General features: G+C 57.2%; 1 protein-coding gene across 1 annotated transcript; it reads left to right on the forward strand.

Annotated features, from left to right (window-relative positions):
- Positions 1-2176: 2176 nt before the first annotated feature.
- On the forward strand, positions 2177-16852 carry BLK (BLK proto-oncogene, Src family tyrosine kinase). The gene is made up of 12 exons (XM_012640539.1): positions 2177-2284; positions 4366-4417; positions 5856-5949; positions 6738-6836; positions 7777-7880; positions 9134-9280; positions 9655-9807; positions 10188-10367; positions 11523-11599; positions 14513-14663; positions 15873-16004; positions 16647-16852. Exons 1-12 carry the CDS (start codon positions 2177-2179, stop codon positions 16850-16852), a joined length of 1503 nt encoding a protein of 500 aa, XP_012495993.1.
- Positions 16853-16888: the final 36 nt, after the last annotated feature.

Genomic DNA, 16888 nt, shown 5'->3' on the forward strand with positions numbered 1-16888 from the left:
ATTTAATAGCATTTTATTCCACACTGCTGATTAGTGTCTATTCTGATTCCAAGTTCATGCTGTCTTGATTATAGTCTTCTTTTTTCATAACTTCAAAGCTAGGTCAAAACTTTATTTGAGCATGTAAACCTTCGGATGATTTTATCCAATTAAAAATTGTAATTATAATTGAAAGCACATCTAATTTATAGTAGGAACGAGAAAGAAGTCACAATCGAGAAAGAGAACAGGTTAAAATAGTTGCAAGATAATGCTACATAAAACTTTACGGCAACAAATTTGAAAATGTAGAGGAAATCGACGATCTCCTATAAATTATATGTCATCAAAATGGCACAAGGAGAAGGAAAACTGGGAATAAACAATTCCTGTAGAAGAAATGGGAAATGTATTTAAAGACCTATTTAAAAGAACCGCGGAAACAGATGCCCTAACAGCTGAGTTCTATCCAGCCTTTGAAGAACAGACAACTCTGATGTTATTAAACTGCTCGAGACCGTAGAAAAAAAGACCGCTCCCCAGTATATGCTATGAAGCCAGCATCACCGCAATGCCAACGCCTCATAGAAAATCTCACTGCGAATACAGATTCTCATTTGAAGTAAGATATTAGCAAACAGTATCCATGCCATGTGTCAAAAAGACTAAGATACCGTAACCAGATAGCTTTTACTCCAGGAACACAGGATGTTTCAATAGCAGAAAATTTACCAGCATGATTCATGACGTCAACAAATTGAAGAATAAAAATGATCACATTGATAGATACTATGTAGGCACCTGATAAAATTCAGTAGCCGTTCCTAATACAAACCCGTATCCACTATCTGAAACCCCAAATCTCTCAAGACTGAAGTGCTCCTTGTAACGTCGGCACTATAGTTCATTTGCTGGTAAAGCTAATCGGAACTCACATAAAGAAAGCACTTAAATAGAAAGTATTATGTGTTCTGTATGTAAGGCATACTAAAAAAAACATAGTTGTGGATTTATTGTTTCTGTGGCTCTCTGTGCTATATCCAAAATTATTGTAGTCTTTTTTTTTTTCAAGGTGGGTTTGAGGAGAGTTGACATGGGGAATGTGCTTTTAACTCTGGCAGCCCTGAAGGAAATGCATTGCTGCGTGTCACTGAATCTCAGACGCCACCGTTGGGAAGGCCAGTGCTTATTTTCTGTTCCACTAAAAGAGAAAAAAAGATGCTGCTCTTAATCACACCATAAAGCATCATCAATTATAAGACACCTCCTGGTTTCAGAGATGTTGAAATGTGAAAAAAGGTGCATCTTAGAATCGATGAAACACGGTGCATAAATTCAAAGGAATCGCCACTAACGACGTACCTTTCAGGCGAGAGCAGGGACGCAGGTGCTTCCTCTCTATGATGCCTGTCTCTCGGGAGGGGACCAGATGTGAGCGCGGGGGTGTGTGGCCTGGAGTCGGACAGGACTCCGGAGCTGGGTGTGCACTGGATGGGGGTTGTGAGCAAGCTCTGCGACCTTCCCATCGACCCTCCCGAGGACGTAGGCCCTGGGCTGCGGGTGGCCAAGGCGTGGTCTCGGGGGTCTTTCCCACTTCTGACATTCTAACAGTCTTCACCCAAGAAAAAACTTGATCATACTTTTCTCACCTCTAAAGAAGACTCCTGATGTTACCCTGAGAAGCAGCAGTTGGCCCTAGATTTCTGTACTGTCTCCTCTAACGGTGCAGCGTCTCACCTGAGACTCTGAGCTGGAGAAGGAAACCTTAGACGTATTCTAACAAAACCCTCCATTTACAAAGGAGCTCATGGGTCCAGAGAGGAAATGTGACTTTTCCAAGTGACATGGCCAGCAGCTAAATGAAGACCAAACCCAGAGCACCGGACACGTTGGTCAGGCTCCTGTCCCCAGAGGGCCGGGACCCACCCTGGCAGTTTCTGGCCGTCGCCTCCAGCCGGGTGATTTCTGGTTCCCAGATGGAGTCCGCTCTCCTCTCTGGGCCCTGAGAAATGATGGACGCAGGCTTTTTTCTCCCACCCTCTGCTAACCATGTTCTGACTCTGAGGTCTTCGCTGCCCTGCCCTTTTCCATCCTAGCTTTCTAACTGGCCACCCGGAAGGGGTTAGGGGAGCTCCTCTCTCCAGAGGATCTGGGACCCACTATCTCATCCACCACCTGCCCTGTGTCCCCCAACAGGATGGGACTGGTGAGCAGCAAAAAGCAGGTCAAGGAGAAGGGCAAGGATGGATGGAGCCCCTTGAAAGTCAACGCCCAGGGAAAGACGCCCCCACCGCTGCCTCCCCTGGTGAGTGATCGGCCCCCTGGGCAGCAGGTTACTTTATTCCCCTGTGCCTCAGTTTCCAAATCTGTAAAATGGGTACAGCAAAAGTGCCTTCCTAATAGGGATGTAACAATATGTGACATACAGGCAAATGTGAAATGCAATATAACACACACAGGACCAGGCATGGGTAGCCCCCAGTAATTCTTAGCCAGTGTTCATTTCTCAAGAGTGGCCTTGAAGGGAAAAAGAAGTCAAAAAGTTCAGCTTGGAGAGAGGGTGTGCAGGGAGGGGTCAGCGCATTTAGCTAAGCCTGCTGCCCCTTCCCTCCCCAGAAGCTCCTGGAGACCATCGTCCCCGGCTTGGCCTTGCTGCCGGCATTCCCGAGAACCTGCTCTCCCGAGAGGAGCACCCTAAAATGGGAGGGTGCCTCTCCTCACCTCCCAGCAGCCCCTCAAGTTTTCTGGCACCCCATGGGCATTTTAAACGCAGAAAAATTTCCAAAGAAAGAAAAATGTGAAACTTGAAGTGAAGGTTTCCTGGCCGGGGAGTCCCTTTCCCTGCGCCGGTGCTGGTTTGTTCACAGTCAGCGCCTTCCACAGCCGCTGCGCGTCCGAAGGTGCGTTTTGGGTGACCCCTTGTGCCCACCGCTTCCTGATCGCTGGCCCCCTTCTGGTTTGGGGCAGTTGGGAGTCACGCCTGGCCCCCTCTCCTGCGCTGTCTGCCACCACGGGCATGTTCAAGCGGTCATCTCTTTACTGTAGCAGGGACCTGCTGGGTGGGTGGGGATTGCTAATCCCAGTTCATAGATGAACTCTCGAGGCTTATCTATTCATGTCCCAATCTAACTCAGGGCTCGGCACACAACAACGAGATGTTTGTTGAATGAATACATGACCAAATGGGCAAACGTGGTCTTAGATGAGGCAATTTCCCCAAAGTTATAAGCTAATAAGTAGTAGAGCCTGGATTTTTTTTTTATTTAAAAAAGTCACGTAATATATATTAATTATGGAAAAGAAATTTAAATTATTCACAATCCCACTACCCAGAGATACCAGAGGCAGCTCTTCCCCGGGCCCTTTCTCAATGCCTTCTTTATATCACGTGTTCTTATTTCTAGTGGAACACAGCACTTTTCAAAATGCCACTTCAAAATTATATTCAACAAACACAAAATATAAAAAATACTATTTATAACACGTGTGTCAGGTTGAAAGGAAACAGCACAGCGCACAGCTGTGCAGCCTCCCGCCGTCTTCAGAGACAGGAAGGGACCCGTTCCCTGGAATCCCCCTGCTGCCTCCCCAGTTTGTCCCCCTCACCCCAGCCCCCGGGCCCCAAAGCTATTTATCATTCCTTAGCTTTGCTTTTTAATATCACAACACATGTCTACGTCACTGAGCAGAATTTCATTTCATTTTTCACTTTGCGGGCTTTAAATTGACTGAATCGCACAGCACGTGTTCTTCTGAGACTTGGGTTTTGGCTCGATATCCTATTTGTGAGATTTATCGATGCTGCTGCACTAGCTATAGCTCATTGATTTCACTGCACAACCATTCTGTAACTTGTCTATTTTTCTCTCATTGGTTATCAGGGTTATTGCTACATTTTAAAATTGTTCATGTATTATCATGATTATTTTTGCTAAGAGCATTCTTATACGTGTTTCCTGGTACACGTATGCAAAAGTTTTTCTTCAGGGTATATACCTACAAATACATTTGTTGAGTTTTAGGGAAACATAGTTTTAAAATATTTTTCCTTGTCAACAAATATCCTTTTGCAATGTCACCTTTTAATGGTAGAGCAAGGATTTTAACCCAGATGACTGGGCTTTTTCCCCCGTTCCACAACTATCCTCACCAAAGTTGGGGTGTCCTCTCACCTGGTCAGGGCAAGAGTGGCAGATGGTCTGGGTTTTGTCTGAGGGCAGGGCTGGGCCCCAGGGAGCTGCCGCAGCACGTATAGAATTTACCTGTGCGGCCTCCAAAGGGGGCTCCTTTCTCCCAACAGAGGAGATCCCACAGGTCGTCTAGCTGCCACCAGGCCTGCGCAGGCTGCGGGGTGTGGGCTCACGCAGGTGTGTGTTTCTGCCCCAGGTCGTGTTCAACCACCTCGCTCCTCCACCCCCAGACGAACACCTGGATGAAGGTAGGAAGGGCGTGGTTTGGGGAGCTGAGGCTCCACAGCCCTCTCCCAGGCCCCGACTCTGTGGCCTTGGAACAGGGGACAGTCGGGGGCAGCCTCCCTGAGGAAACGGGCAGGGCCCTCGAGGGCTGGCGGAGAGAAGACAGGGTCTTGTCTGCCACCTTCCCAGCCACTTTCGGGAGCCCCCTGCCAACCCTCTCACCACCCATGCCTCCTCCCTCGGCCCCAGATGCCACTGTGTCCTGGTGGCCAGGCCTAGGGGGTGCCCTGGTGAATGAGCTCAGCCTTCCTGGGTCGGGGGCTCAGCCTTTGGGACTCCCGGGCTGAGAGCTGGCTTCTGGAAGCTTCCTAACCATCCTCGTCCACATGGCCCCAGGAAGGTCTTCCAGGCTGGCCAGGGGCCCCACCACTAATCCACCCACAGGGTGTGCGTCGAGCTCACAGCTCGCAAGGCCGGGCTCTGCCCAGGACTGGGGGAGGAGTGGCCATAAGTCAGTCACAATCCTCCCCAAAAAAGCTTGAGTCTGTCACACTCCTGAGCAAAGTGCTGGAACCGGGTCAGTGCCCTCATCTGGTGTCCCCTACCCTGCACGGTCACCATTCATTTCCATCAGGGACAGGAGAGCCTTCACTTCCAGGCAGGGGGGTCGCAGCTCCAGGAAGGAAGCTCAGGACAAGGAAATGAGCTGACTGCCTTTAGCAGAAGCACCTGAAGCTTAGAACCGCAGGGGACACCCTCGTCCTCACACGGGGAGGTGACCAGTCCCAGGTCACTCACCAGTGACAAAGCTGAGGCATCTGCCCCCAGGGAAGCTAAATGGCCTCCAGGTGACATTACCAGGAGGGTCTCTTGGCTCCCAGAGCTGTGCAGAGAGCCCTGGTCACTAGCAGTGCTCATTTCAAAGACGGCACCAAGCTCTTAAACTCTCGTCCCTCCAAATCCGAGGGCCACGCAGGTTCAGGGGAGCTGCCAGCCAGAGGCACCATGGCAGGGCGCCGGGCACCAGCTGCCACAGTCCAAGACCACCCCCCTTGGGGTGGAGGCTGGCGGGGCAGAGGGGGAGGAGAAGAGGAGGGAGGTGCCTCAGAGCTGAGGACAGGGCCAAGCCGGATGATGAGGGACTGGTCCCCAAACACTGGTCCCCAAACTCGAGTCTGCAGCAATCCACTGCCTCCGTGCAGCTGACGTCCCAAGTCCTCTGGCACCAGATCCCCACACAAGCCCTGCACTGGCCTTAGGGCTTCCTGGTGGGACCCAGGAGGGAGGACGGGTGGGCTCTGTGGGCAGCCGTCCTGGTGCAGACACGAGGCCAGTCTGCCTGGCGAGAGCTTCCCCTTCAGCTTCGGTGAACAGGGACCTCTGCCACCCACCCTTGGTAGCCAGAGACGGCTCCTGCCACACACCCACCCCGGCCCCACCATCGCCCCCTCGCTCCTTCAGATGAGCACTTCGTGGTGGCCCTGTACGACTACGCCGCTACGAACGACCGGGACCTGCAGATGCTGCAGGGGGAGAAGCTGCAGGTCCTGAAGGGGTGAGTGTCTGGGACGCCGTCCCCCGTCTCCACCGGACTCCCTCAAAGTCCCCCTCCCTCACTTCACCCACCGCACCTTCTGCGGCCGACCCCAGAAATCCCCACGGCCTGGCCCCAGCCCCGGAGCCCAGCACCTCCTTAAGCTTGACCCCACTGTCTTCCTCTCCAAAGTCTTCCTGGCAAGGTGGTTTCCACTCACAACCTCCTGTGCATCCTTCAAAACCCAGCTCTAATGCCACTTCCTCCATGCAGCCCTCCTGACTCTGTGGGCATGTGGGCCTCTCCCTCCTCTGTCCCCGCAGTGCTTGCCTGGCTGTTCCACGAGAGCCCTATGCTTGCGTCAGTGGTGTCTGTCCTTGTCTCCGTCTGGAAACACAATCTAGCACAGGACTATTCGGGCCAGTTCAGCTGTAGCTTGTTTACATTGCTCCCTCCCAGAGATCTTCCCGGGTCTGCTGTCTCTCCACCGTCAGGCTTGTCCTGTGGAGCCCTGGGGGCCTGACTTTGTCCTGGAAGTTCTGAAATGGGCTTGAGCCAAGCGAGGACAGCCTCGGCCGACTGCCCGTACGCATTCCTCCCCTACCTCCCCGGGACCGGGGCGCCTCTGCCCACCCGCTGCCCAGTAACCCAAACGCGCCCAGAGCGTCTATGCGCACGCGCCCCTCCGCGTCTGCACCGACCGCCCCGCGATCCTCTGCCTCCGGGGACGGGACCGTGCGGAGGGGCTGGAGCTGCGGACAGGCCCACAGGAGCCACGGTCCTATCTTTGTCTTCGCTTCTCCCCTCAGAACCGGAGACTGGTGGTTGGCCAAGTCGCTGGTCACGGGACGAGAAGGCTACGTGCCCAGCAACTTCGTGGCCCGCGTGGAGAGCCTGGAGGTGGAAAAGTAGGTGGACGCCGGCGGCTCCCCGGCCGAGCAGGGCAGGGCCGGAAGGGGAGTCCAGGGAACCCAGCCGGGAGGGGACAGGGAATTAGACCTGCTAGGAAAGGCTCCCCCACTGGCTCCAGACAACGTTCAAACTGCTGGGCGGCGCCGAGCGAGTCACTCTGCCCAGCTGAGATGAGAGCCATGCCTTTCTGGGTGCCCTGGCTGGCACCGTCCCGTTGTCCGATGGCCTCGCGAGCTCAGGACGGCACTGTGCCCACCCACCCCTCCTTTACTGCCTCTTGTTGGGGGGGCTCCCAGGCCAGTGGCTTGTGAGCGGCGCGGGCTTGCAGGAGAGCAGGGTCCCAACCTTCCAACCCCTCGCACCTCATCACCCGCGTCCACGCGGCCCCGGGAAAGTCTGCTCCCGGCTTACACGTGCCCACAGCACCCACGCAGGCCAGGCTCTGCCCGGGACTGGGGAAGGGGTAGCCACAGGGAAGACGCCGCCTGCCCTTTCTCCCCGGGGGTCCCACACTGAGCAATCCCTGGCTGGAGGGGAGGGGAGAAGTGCAGGCTCCCGGTCCAGCAGCTCCTCCAACGCAGAGCCTGGATGGCGAGGAGCCGGCGTGCGCTCACGAGACCAGCTGTGCTTCGGGGAGGGCGACTGGGTGCATCTTTCCAAAGCAAAATTAACAAAGGTCACCCAAGTCATGACCCTGTTTCATTCCAGGAGAGCAGTCAGCCCAGCAGTGGGTGGGAAGAGGGCCAGGAGGGGGCCACAAGGACAGAGGCTTTGAACCTGTCACCACGCGAGGAGCAGCAGCTCGAGGCTGACCTGGGAGCAGAGATGACATCTTATTCTTTGAGGGCGGGGATAGCTCAGGAGCACGGTGCTTGGGCGAGACTATCCCCAGGGGCACGGCACTCCCTGAGGTCTGCCTGCCTTCGCTGTTTCCAGGTGGTTCTTTAGATCTATTAGCCGGAAGGAGACGGAGAGGCAGCTTCTGGCCCCGATCAACAAGGCGGGCTCCTTTCTCATCAGAGAGAGCGAAACCAACAAAGGTAAGCACGGCGGCCTCGCCCACCTCCCCTGCACGCCTGTTCTAGGAGACAGTGCTGGCCAGGAGAACCGGAAGCTTCCAGGCCTTACCCCCAACTTCAGCCCTGTCCAGGAGTTGGCTTTGAGGCTGTTCCCACGGACAGATCACCCCTTCGCCGGGGCTGGAAATGACCAGGCGCGTGGGAATCAGGCAGTGAGGGCTCCAGCCCCCGCCAGCCTGGCTGTGTCTGCAGGAGGCTGGTGGGGCAGAGGAGGGGTGTCACCCCGAGCCCTCAATCACCAGCCACGCTTGGCAACAAAAGAACAAGGAACCCAAAGAAACCCTAAAAAAAAACCCAAACAAAAGCCGGCAAGGGAAAACGGGGCCGCCCCAAAATTTTTCAAGGGTCCCAACGGAAAAGAACCCGGAACCAAAAGAACCCCGAAAAACCAAAAAAAAAACCGCCGCCAACCCCCCCCCCGGCCGCCAACGGCCACAACGCCCCGGGGGGGGGCCCGGAACCGGCCCCCCCAAGCCCCAGCACCAGTCTGCTCTGCTGCATCAACTCTTGCAAGCCTCGCGTCCCCATCCCCCAAATAAGCATGGAGGGGGGCCGCGGTACTCAGAGAGTTGGACAGAGGCACATTATAAAAACATCGAGCTCCTGGAAAGGAGTTTCTCAACCGGAAACCCTTACCTCCTCGATTGTTCCTAACCCTGGACACCTGCTCCCACTTGCCTGCAGGGAAACATGAAGCTACAGAACAAAACACACGTGTGTGTCTGACAAGCAGCACATGAGTTCCAACAGGGCCCCTGGGAAGTAGCTTGCCGTGCTCTCTGCCACGGAGTGGGTACCTGAGGCTGGGACGGCTGTTTGCCTGTGGGAGCAGAGGCCACCCCATTAGCCAGAAAAGGACACGAAGCTCCTCGACCCTCCAACGACCCTACATCTCCTACTGGTCCATGGCAAAGGGCCCTGAGCAACCAGATGCCCGGTCGGGGGCCCACGTGATTGCCGAGGGACCGTCCTACCTGCTGCAGGGCTCTGTGGCTCCTGGCTGAGTTTGGGGGACTCTGGGAGGATGCCAACGGCAGAGTCAGCCGGGGCCAACAGGGAAGGCTTCGGGGGCAAGGCCGAGAGGAAGGAAGAGGGAACTGGATAGAAGGGGTGACAGTGGGGAGCAGAATTGGGGAACTGTTCCAAAGCACTGAAATGAAGCCCCAATCCTAACCCTGTTTTTCGTCTCCTGCGTGTGTCTCCACCGACTCCAGGGGCCTTCTCCCTGTCTGTGAAGGACGTCACCGCCCAGGGGGAAATAGTCAAGCACTATAAGATCCGCTCGCTGGAGGAAGGGGGCTACTACATCTCCCCCCGGATCACCTTCCCCTCGCTCCAGGCCCTGGTGCAGCACTACTCCAGTAAGAGGGGCGTCCGGGGTGGGGGGTGGGCACTGGTGCCAGAGGAGATCTGTGTGAGTCATTGGTGCTACCTGGGGCGGGGGGGTTATCCTGAAGCTGGGCCTAAGGAATTGGCAACTCTCAGCATAATGATTCAAAGTTGGTGGCCCCAGTCCACTGTCCTGGCTGGACATGGGGCCACCTGCAGAGTAGTGAGTGTCTCCAGTCTTAGAGCAGGTCAGTGGCAGATGCAAAGAGCTGAATGTGTGCACGCACGTGTGCCGCGGGAGGAGTGGGTGGGGCGTGAGGGGACACAGCCAGGGACGCTGTGGCTCCCCAGCGAGAGCCTGGCTGCTCTGGGAAGCTCCAGCTCCGTCCTTTCCTCCCTAATGCAGAGAAAGGGGATGGTTTGTGCCAGAGGCTGACCCTGCCCTGCGTGAGCCTGGCTCCTCAAAACCCCTGGGCCCAGGACGAGTGGGAGATCCCCCGGCAGTCTCTCAGGCTGGTCAGGAAACTCGGATCCGGGCAGTTTGGCGAAGTCTGGATGGGTGAGTGTGTGCGTGCCCGGAGCCCCCGTCCCCACCCGGCATCCTGAAGCCCAGACGTGGCTGCGGAAGACAGAAGGCTGAACATCTGAACAGGGCGTCATCCTTCCCCGTGAAGGCTTGTGAGGGAGGAAGGGCAGAGGCTAGTCCATGTCTACCCATTTTACAGACGAGGTCATGGAGGCACAGCACAGCTGCTGTGGCTTGTCACGGGGGTCGAGCAGGGGCAGAATCCAGCTCTGGCCACAGTCAGCTCTGGCCTTTGTTCCCCACCTAGAACAGGGGTGGCACCGGGGAGCTATGTCAGTCTGGGTGAAGGGATCACCTCCGAGCAACCTCTCCATCTTCTGAGTGGCTCCTTCCTTCCCCCTCCCCCGGCTCAGGCTATTACAGAAACAATGTGAAGGTGGCCATCAAGACCTTGAAGGAGGGAACGATGTCTCCGGAAGCCTTCCTGGGCGAGGCCAACCTGATGAAGACTCTGCAGCACGAGAGGCTGGTCCGGCTCTACGCCGTGGTCACCAAGGAGCCCATCTACATTGTCACCGAGTACATGGCCAGAGGTGGTGCCCCCGCAGGGCTGCGTCCTTGCAGAGGGGGTGGAGTCCAAGCTTAGAAGGGAAGCCTGAGGCTGATGGGGCAGCAGGTTTGCCAGGGCAGGGGTCACGGGGGGGGGGTCAGTTAGCCAGTGTCCTGCAGATCTAGGATGCGGCACAGCGTGGAGGCAGCAGGGCAGGAATGAGAAACAGGAGAGCGAAATGGTGGTGACAGAGCTGTGCTCTCAGCTCAGGGCAGGTCAGCCAACATGTTGGGAGGGCGTCTTCTGTGCCCAGCCCTGTGGGACACCCGCTGGGAGGGACAGAGCATTGCAAAGTTGAAAGAGCAGGTGGCCGTGCGTCCAGGGACAGGCACTAGTTCTAGTCCTGCCACCTCCCAGCCTTTTACAATTGTACAAACATTTTACAACAGCGGGGCAGAGAGGGCAGGCCAGACAGCCTCAGGCCCACAGCATGGCCTGGTTCCATGGGACAAGGGCCTGGGATGGGCCTCAGCCTTTGACCTCCTTCCCACCCCACTGACGCTGACTCCCGCTGCTCCTGTAGGATCTCAAACATAGCTCCTTAATGACCGTCACCAAGGGAGCCAGAGTCCGAGACTGTGCTGAGGGCACAGTGGCTCCCCCGTGTGCCCCCCTGGGCTGCACCTCCGGTGAGCGTCCCTCTGGCTCTTGATTCCACGTGTGATATGCACGTGTCCCCCGCATCAAGCTCGGGGACAATTTGATGTTTTCTTACTGACACTGGGTCCCCAGAGGCAGCCTGTGTCTGTCAGCCAGGATTGAGGGACGAAGGCCAACACGTGGGAGTGTCACATCAGGAAAGGGCATTGACCTTAGAATCAGAACTGGGGTTCTGCTCCCAGCTGCCGGCTGTGTGACCTCACACAGGTCCCTGAACCTGGCTGAGACCTAACCTCTTCTGGGCAGCCGAGGGCGTGTCAGCTGTCTAACGTAACAGCTGCGCCGCGAGGCCTGAGATTGGAATTTCTGCGACGTAGATCACGAGTGCTCAGGTGCGTCCTTCCTGGTGCCCTGGGAGACCCGAGCGAGCCACTACCCGCTTCCTGCTCCCAGCTGGGGGGCAGCCGACACCTGGAACAGGCTGGCACCGCAGGGCGGTCACCTCGCAGAAGTGCAGTGGCAGCTTCTCTCGTCCTAGGGTGCCTGCTGGACTTCCTGAAGACAGACGAAGGTGGCAGACTGTCCCTCCCAAGACTGATCGACATGTCCGCCCAGGTTGGTGAACTGCCAAGCCCCTCTCCCCTGTGCCCTGTAACAAAATCAACTCCTCCGAGGTCATGTCAGTTAGCTCTAGGGTGGACTGTGAAGGACAGAAAACACGAAGTAATAATCTTCCAGATGTATAAACGGATGTGTGCAGAACGGCAGGTGGTGGCTTTGCACCACCGGTTTCTCCCAGCCCCCTGGCGTCTCAGTGTGTGTCGTCTCATTGTCTGAGATGTTGCTCACACTCTACCATCCCGTCCTCTTCTCAGCCAGGGGGGACCAGACCCACCTGCCTCCCTCTGGGCACAAGTCCCTCAGGTCACCTGCTGTGCTTGCTCGAGCATCCACGTGCAGCCACAAGGAAGCCGGGGAGGGGACCCTCGGTCCTGGGCAGCCGTGATGGACGGGGCCGCCCCCTTACAAAGGAAGAGAGGGGCCTAGTGTTGCGGGAGCCCCGCGGAGTTGGCAAGAGTTGCGCTTATTATAACACGGTACAGGCAGGTGTGTTCATCTCCACTTCAGACCGTGCCCACGAACGCCTCCGGTGGGCGTTCGGAAAATGTTGATCCTGTTCCAGGAGCCCTCAGTCCTCGCACAGCCCTGGGATTGGCCCCAGGCTGACGGGCAGGCACGAGTCTCCTCCAAGTGCTAGGGGCGTCACCTCCCTGGGCCTAGAGGACCCCCAACTGCTGCCATCAGGGAGTCTCGAGGGCCAGACCTCAGCTGCCCTGGACTGGTCCTCAGTGACCCTTGGGTTCACATGCAGAATTTTCCAGACTCCATGAGGTAAAGAGCAGAACACAGAGGAGGGATGTTCCCTCCCCGAGATTTAGCTGAGGGCTCTGACTGGCAGGAAACACATCTGGTGCCCCCGTGTGTGTGTGTGTGTGTGTGTGTGTGTGTGTGTCGTTAAAACTGGAACTCTCAGCAGAAAAGCTCTGGTCTGTGGTCACCCTGCGAGGTGCACACACACCCCCAGCTACAGAGAGGAAACCTTCCTTCCCACCGCCCCGCACGGCCCGCCCCACCTCGCCCGGCCTCATCCGCTATTAGTGTCGTGCAGGAACTGATGTCACGGTGCCTTTTTTCCACTGAGGTGAGCAGACATCAGTCTGAGCAGGCTGGTGCAATGGTTTTGGAAAACGAGTGCTGGTAACGGGGTTCAAACCACATGACAGCGACAAGCCCGTGTTTCCTTCTCTCGTCCTCTCCTATCTATTACTCGGTCCCCGCTGCAAGCCCTCGGGAAATCTTGGGTCACCCAGGGGTAGGGGATGTGAAAGGCCATCTGAGTTTAATACCTAGATGTGGTCACACATCTGGGGCTACGAAACCAGAAAATCAGAACGTCTCAGAACAGCTTCTAAACTCTGTTCTGACCGTGCTAACCCCTCACCACGCGTGCACACACACACACGCACGCAAACTCAACGCCCTTCTGGGTTCTTCTTTCCCTACTCTGCGGGATGCAATGCAAAGCCCCCCCAGGACCCTTCCTGCAAGGCCAGCTCTGGCCCACCCACAGGGCCCAGGTGCCCTACTTTGCAGTCACACGGCACCGTTCCCTGTGCTACCTGCCCCGCCACACCTCTGCCCACGATGCCCACAGTGTCCTCTTCTCACCTGGTGGAATCCTACTCAGCGTTCGTGACCTGAGTCAAATGTCATTTCTACTAAGGTTTCCCCGGACAAGAAACTGCTAGAGAGCCCTCAGCTCACGTGTTCTCGGTAGCCTTGTGCGTGGTGGCTTCTTGAGAGCAGACCTGGGCCCCACTCGACTTTCGGAGTTTTCATATTTTTGGTACAGCTCAATAAATATTAGTTAGCGGAATGAGTCCCGTCAAAGGCTGCTCACACGCGCTTAGGGTTCAGTTTCGTGTCCCCCCCAGCCCTATGCTGAGAAGTGCGTGGACTGGGTGATTTCGTGAGGGAATCAGTGAAGGAATCCATGGTGAGTGGATGCACGCAAGAACCAATGCAAACGGAAGCACAAGGAGAAGCGGGTCAGCTCCAGGGCTGCCTCCGTGCAGGAGCTGGTCCGAGGGGGTGAATTGGCTCCGTGTTCTCTGCCTCAGTTTCTCCATCCATCAATTGGGTGAATAAATTCTTACTTTCCTCGGCTAAAAGGCACCAATGCAGCCACAAACCGCTATCGCTGGCCCGGCGCTGGTGATCGGGGAACAGAGACCAGGGCTCCTCTGCCTTGGCTGCCCGTCCATCTGGGTCCTGCTCCTGCCCCCCAAGTGCCCGCCGCAGGCCAGGTGCTGGGTTAGGTCCTCAGCCGTGGCCACCTCATCCTATGTGTGCCTCAACCCTGTGCCCTGGAGACCACTCCCCTCCTGTCCCGGGTCAGGACTGGGACCCCTCAGGGAGGTAGCTGGAGGTCACCTGTCCCCATCGAGGGCTCCAGCTCCAAGAGCAGTGCCTCCAGCCTGCCGGGGGTTGAGGGACACTTTTTCTCTTCCCTCCTGCCTTCCTCTCTCCTTCCCGCCCCTCCCTTGTTTTCCTCCCTCCCCTCCTACCTCTGTCCTGCCATCTTCCTTCCCTGCACTGGGAGACAGCTGCCTGGGAGAAGAGGCAAGGAGGGGAGGGGTGCAGGTGGCCCCCGTACCTCTGATGACAACGCTCTGCTGTTCTGGGTTTCTGGGGGCCTGGGCTTGTCCAGCTGAGGAGCGGCTGAACCCCCTTTCTACTCCCCTCCAAGAATGAGCTCCTTCCCCAGCAGCAGAACCCCCCACGCCCACCAAAGCAACCAGAACACCCCCACCCTGCTGTCCTTCCCCTGGCGCCTTCCCAGGGGCAAGGCTGCTTCTGCAGAGGCTGGCGGGCCCTTCCCACAGGGGCCTCGCAGGGGCGTAGGGTGGGCTCGGCCCTGGCATGGAGGCCGCCACACCGTCCTTCACCTGTGGCCTGTTCCCTCAGATCGCCGAAGGGATGGCGTACATCGAGCACATGAATTCCATCCACCGCGACCTGCGGGCGGCCAACATCCTGGTGTCTGAGACCTTGTGTTGCAAAATCGCTGACTTCGGTTTGGCCCGGATCATCGACAGTGAATACACTGCCCAGGAGGGTGAGCAGAGCCCCACAACCGCAGGGGAGACCTTGGGCCTTACCTCCCCCCTCCCTCGAACTTCTCCTTGACATTACATAGCACAGCCCTGTGTGCAGAGACCTGCGAGCACTATAGTTTCTACAGTTCTAGACCAGCGTTTCCCTAATTGTGCTCAGCAAAGTAGTAATGCCTCAAGACCTTCCACTGAGGAATGGCTTTAGGATAAGGTAGGTTTGGAGAAATTGCAGTTCATCTCCCTTCCTGCCTTGGAGATTCCCAATGCACATCAACATATTAAAGGCACTGAGAAGTCCTGCAGCCAAGAAACAATTCACATTCGCCTCACCTGGTGTCTCCCAAACTAATTTCAGCCCCCAATACTAATTCCACCTGGGTCCTATTAATGTCCCGCAGAACTGGGCTTTCACAGAGCACACTTTGGGAAACAGCTGTAATGTGCGAGCAGCAAACCTCACACCTGAATTAGGGCCTCCACGGAGCTCTCAGTTTTACTCTGCTAATATAACCGAGGTACAAATCAACGCCAAAGAGGATCTGAGGGGTCGAATACATTTGCCTGAGACAAGCAAGATTCGCCGAGCATATGAATCAGTCGTGCAGGAGAAGGGTGAATGTGGCCGGTTCCCTCGGGAACTTCAGGCTGGCTGGGCCACTGAGAGAGCCAGGCCAGCGGAGGGAGTGCCACGCAAGCCCTGTGGTCTGCTGGGAATGCCGGTCAGGCCCACAGCTGTCGCAGGGCTTCGTGGGCCATCCGGATACGAGTCCTTCCTCACAGGGACTCTGGGGGGTCCAGGAGTCACCACTGTGCAGGAAAGGAATGAGGCACGGACAAGTTAAACGGATAGTCCCCATTATTAAATAAGGCCTGTATGTGGCAGAAAAGGACTCTTCCATTCCGGATGGAAACACGTGCTCGGTGCTCAGTGGGGCCGCTTACTCTCTTCTTAAAGACCCACTGGGGGTGACAGCAAGTGGCGTTGGTGTCCATGCTGCCCTGTTGTGCTGCAGACCCCGTGGCTGCTCTTACCTGGTCACGGGTCCTGGTGTGTCCTGGTGACTCCCCGGCCGCATCTCTGCGGTGTCCAGCGGCCAAGCCTGCGAGGCCCAGCCGTGGGGGCCAGAGGCGCGGGCAGGACCGCAGGGGTGGGGGGAGGGAAGGGGAGGCCGGCGATGACCTCTCAAAGCTGCGCGTGGCTTTTCCCGCAGGGGCCAAGTTCCCCATCAAGTGGACCGCCCCAGAGGCCATCCACTTCGGGGTGTTCACCATCAAAGCGGACGTGTGGTCGTTCGGGGTCCTTCTGATGGAAATCGTCACCTACGGGCGGGTGCCGTACCCAGGTAGGGCCGCGCCTTCCTCTCTCGCCGCGCTCCTGCTTTCCCGGGATGGCCCTGACAGCAGATGGCCCATCCTTGGTGGCTGTGGCTGCCACATTCGTGTCAGAGTGGGGTCGCTGCAGCAGGGACAGAGGCCTGGGCATGCTGTTCAGGGGGTGGGTTCTGCCCCCTTCATGCCCACTGCTCTGGGCCTCAGGGCTGTGTCCCCTTCCTCCAGCAGAGGTCACATGGGCCCCCCAAACTGGAATCAAATTTACTCCCCAAAAGCCCCATCTGAGCAGGCAGAGTGGTGGACTCCAGGCCCCCAGACGCCCCCACAGCCCCAGTCAGAGGGCCGGGCCGCCCTGGGCGAGCGTTCAGGGAGCACCTGACCCCTGCACAGGCTTCAGCTGTGTCCCGGGCAATCGCAGGTAATAAGACGGGGCCCCATCCATGGAGGAGGCGCCCCATGTTCGGGAGAACAACCCACAGCCTCATGTCCAGCTGTTCCCTGAGCAATAAAATGTAAATAAAGGGATGTTTAAAGGTGGCACCAGCTGGTGAGACGGGACGGCGGGGGTCCGTGCCCGCAGGCACTTTTGCGCTCAGATGGCAGCACCCACCCTCCCGGCCCCCGCCCAGGCTCTCTGTCCTCTCTGCCCGCAGGAATGAGCAACCCCGAGGTCATCCGCTGCCTGGAGCGCGGCTACCGCATGCCGCGCCCCGACACGTGCCCTCCCGAGCTGTACCGCGGCGTCATCGCCGAGTGCTGGCGCAGCCGGCCCGAGGAGCGGCCCACCTTCGAGTTCCTGCAGTCGGTGCTCGAGGACTTCTACACGGCCACGGAGCAGCAGTACGAGCTGCAGCCCTAGCCCGCCCGCCCCCGCCCGGGTCACCTCCCGCGAGCC

The sequence above is a fragment of the Propithecus coquereli genome, unplaced genomic scaffold (assembly GCF_000956105.1).
Source record: "Propithecus coquereli isolate 6110/MARCELLA unplaced genomic scaffold, Pcoq_1.0 Scaffold1545, whole genome shotgun sequence".
Classification (NCBI taxonomy): domain Eukaryota; kingdom Metazoa; phylum Chordata; class Mammalia; order Primates; family Indriidae; genus Propithecus; species Propithecus coquereli.

What these genes read in the sequence shown, in the direction of transcription:
- BLK (XM_012640539.1), top strand. Translation starts at nt 2,177, where the DNA reads ATGGGACTGGTGAGCAGCAAAAAGCAGGTCAAGGAGAAGGGCAAGGAT. An exon ending in AGACGAACACCTGGATGAAG is followed by an intron (nt 4,418 to 5,855) that starts GTAGGAAGGGCG and finishes TCGCTCCTTCAG; the next exon opens with ATGAGCACTTCGTGGTGGCC. An exon ending in GTTTGGCGAAGTCTGGATGG is followed by an intron (nt 9,808 to 10,187) that starts GTGAGTGTGTGC and finishes CCCCCGGCTCAG; the next exon opens with GCTATTACAGAAACAATGTG.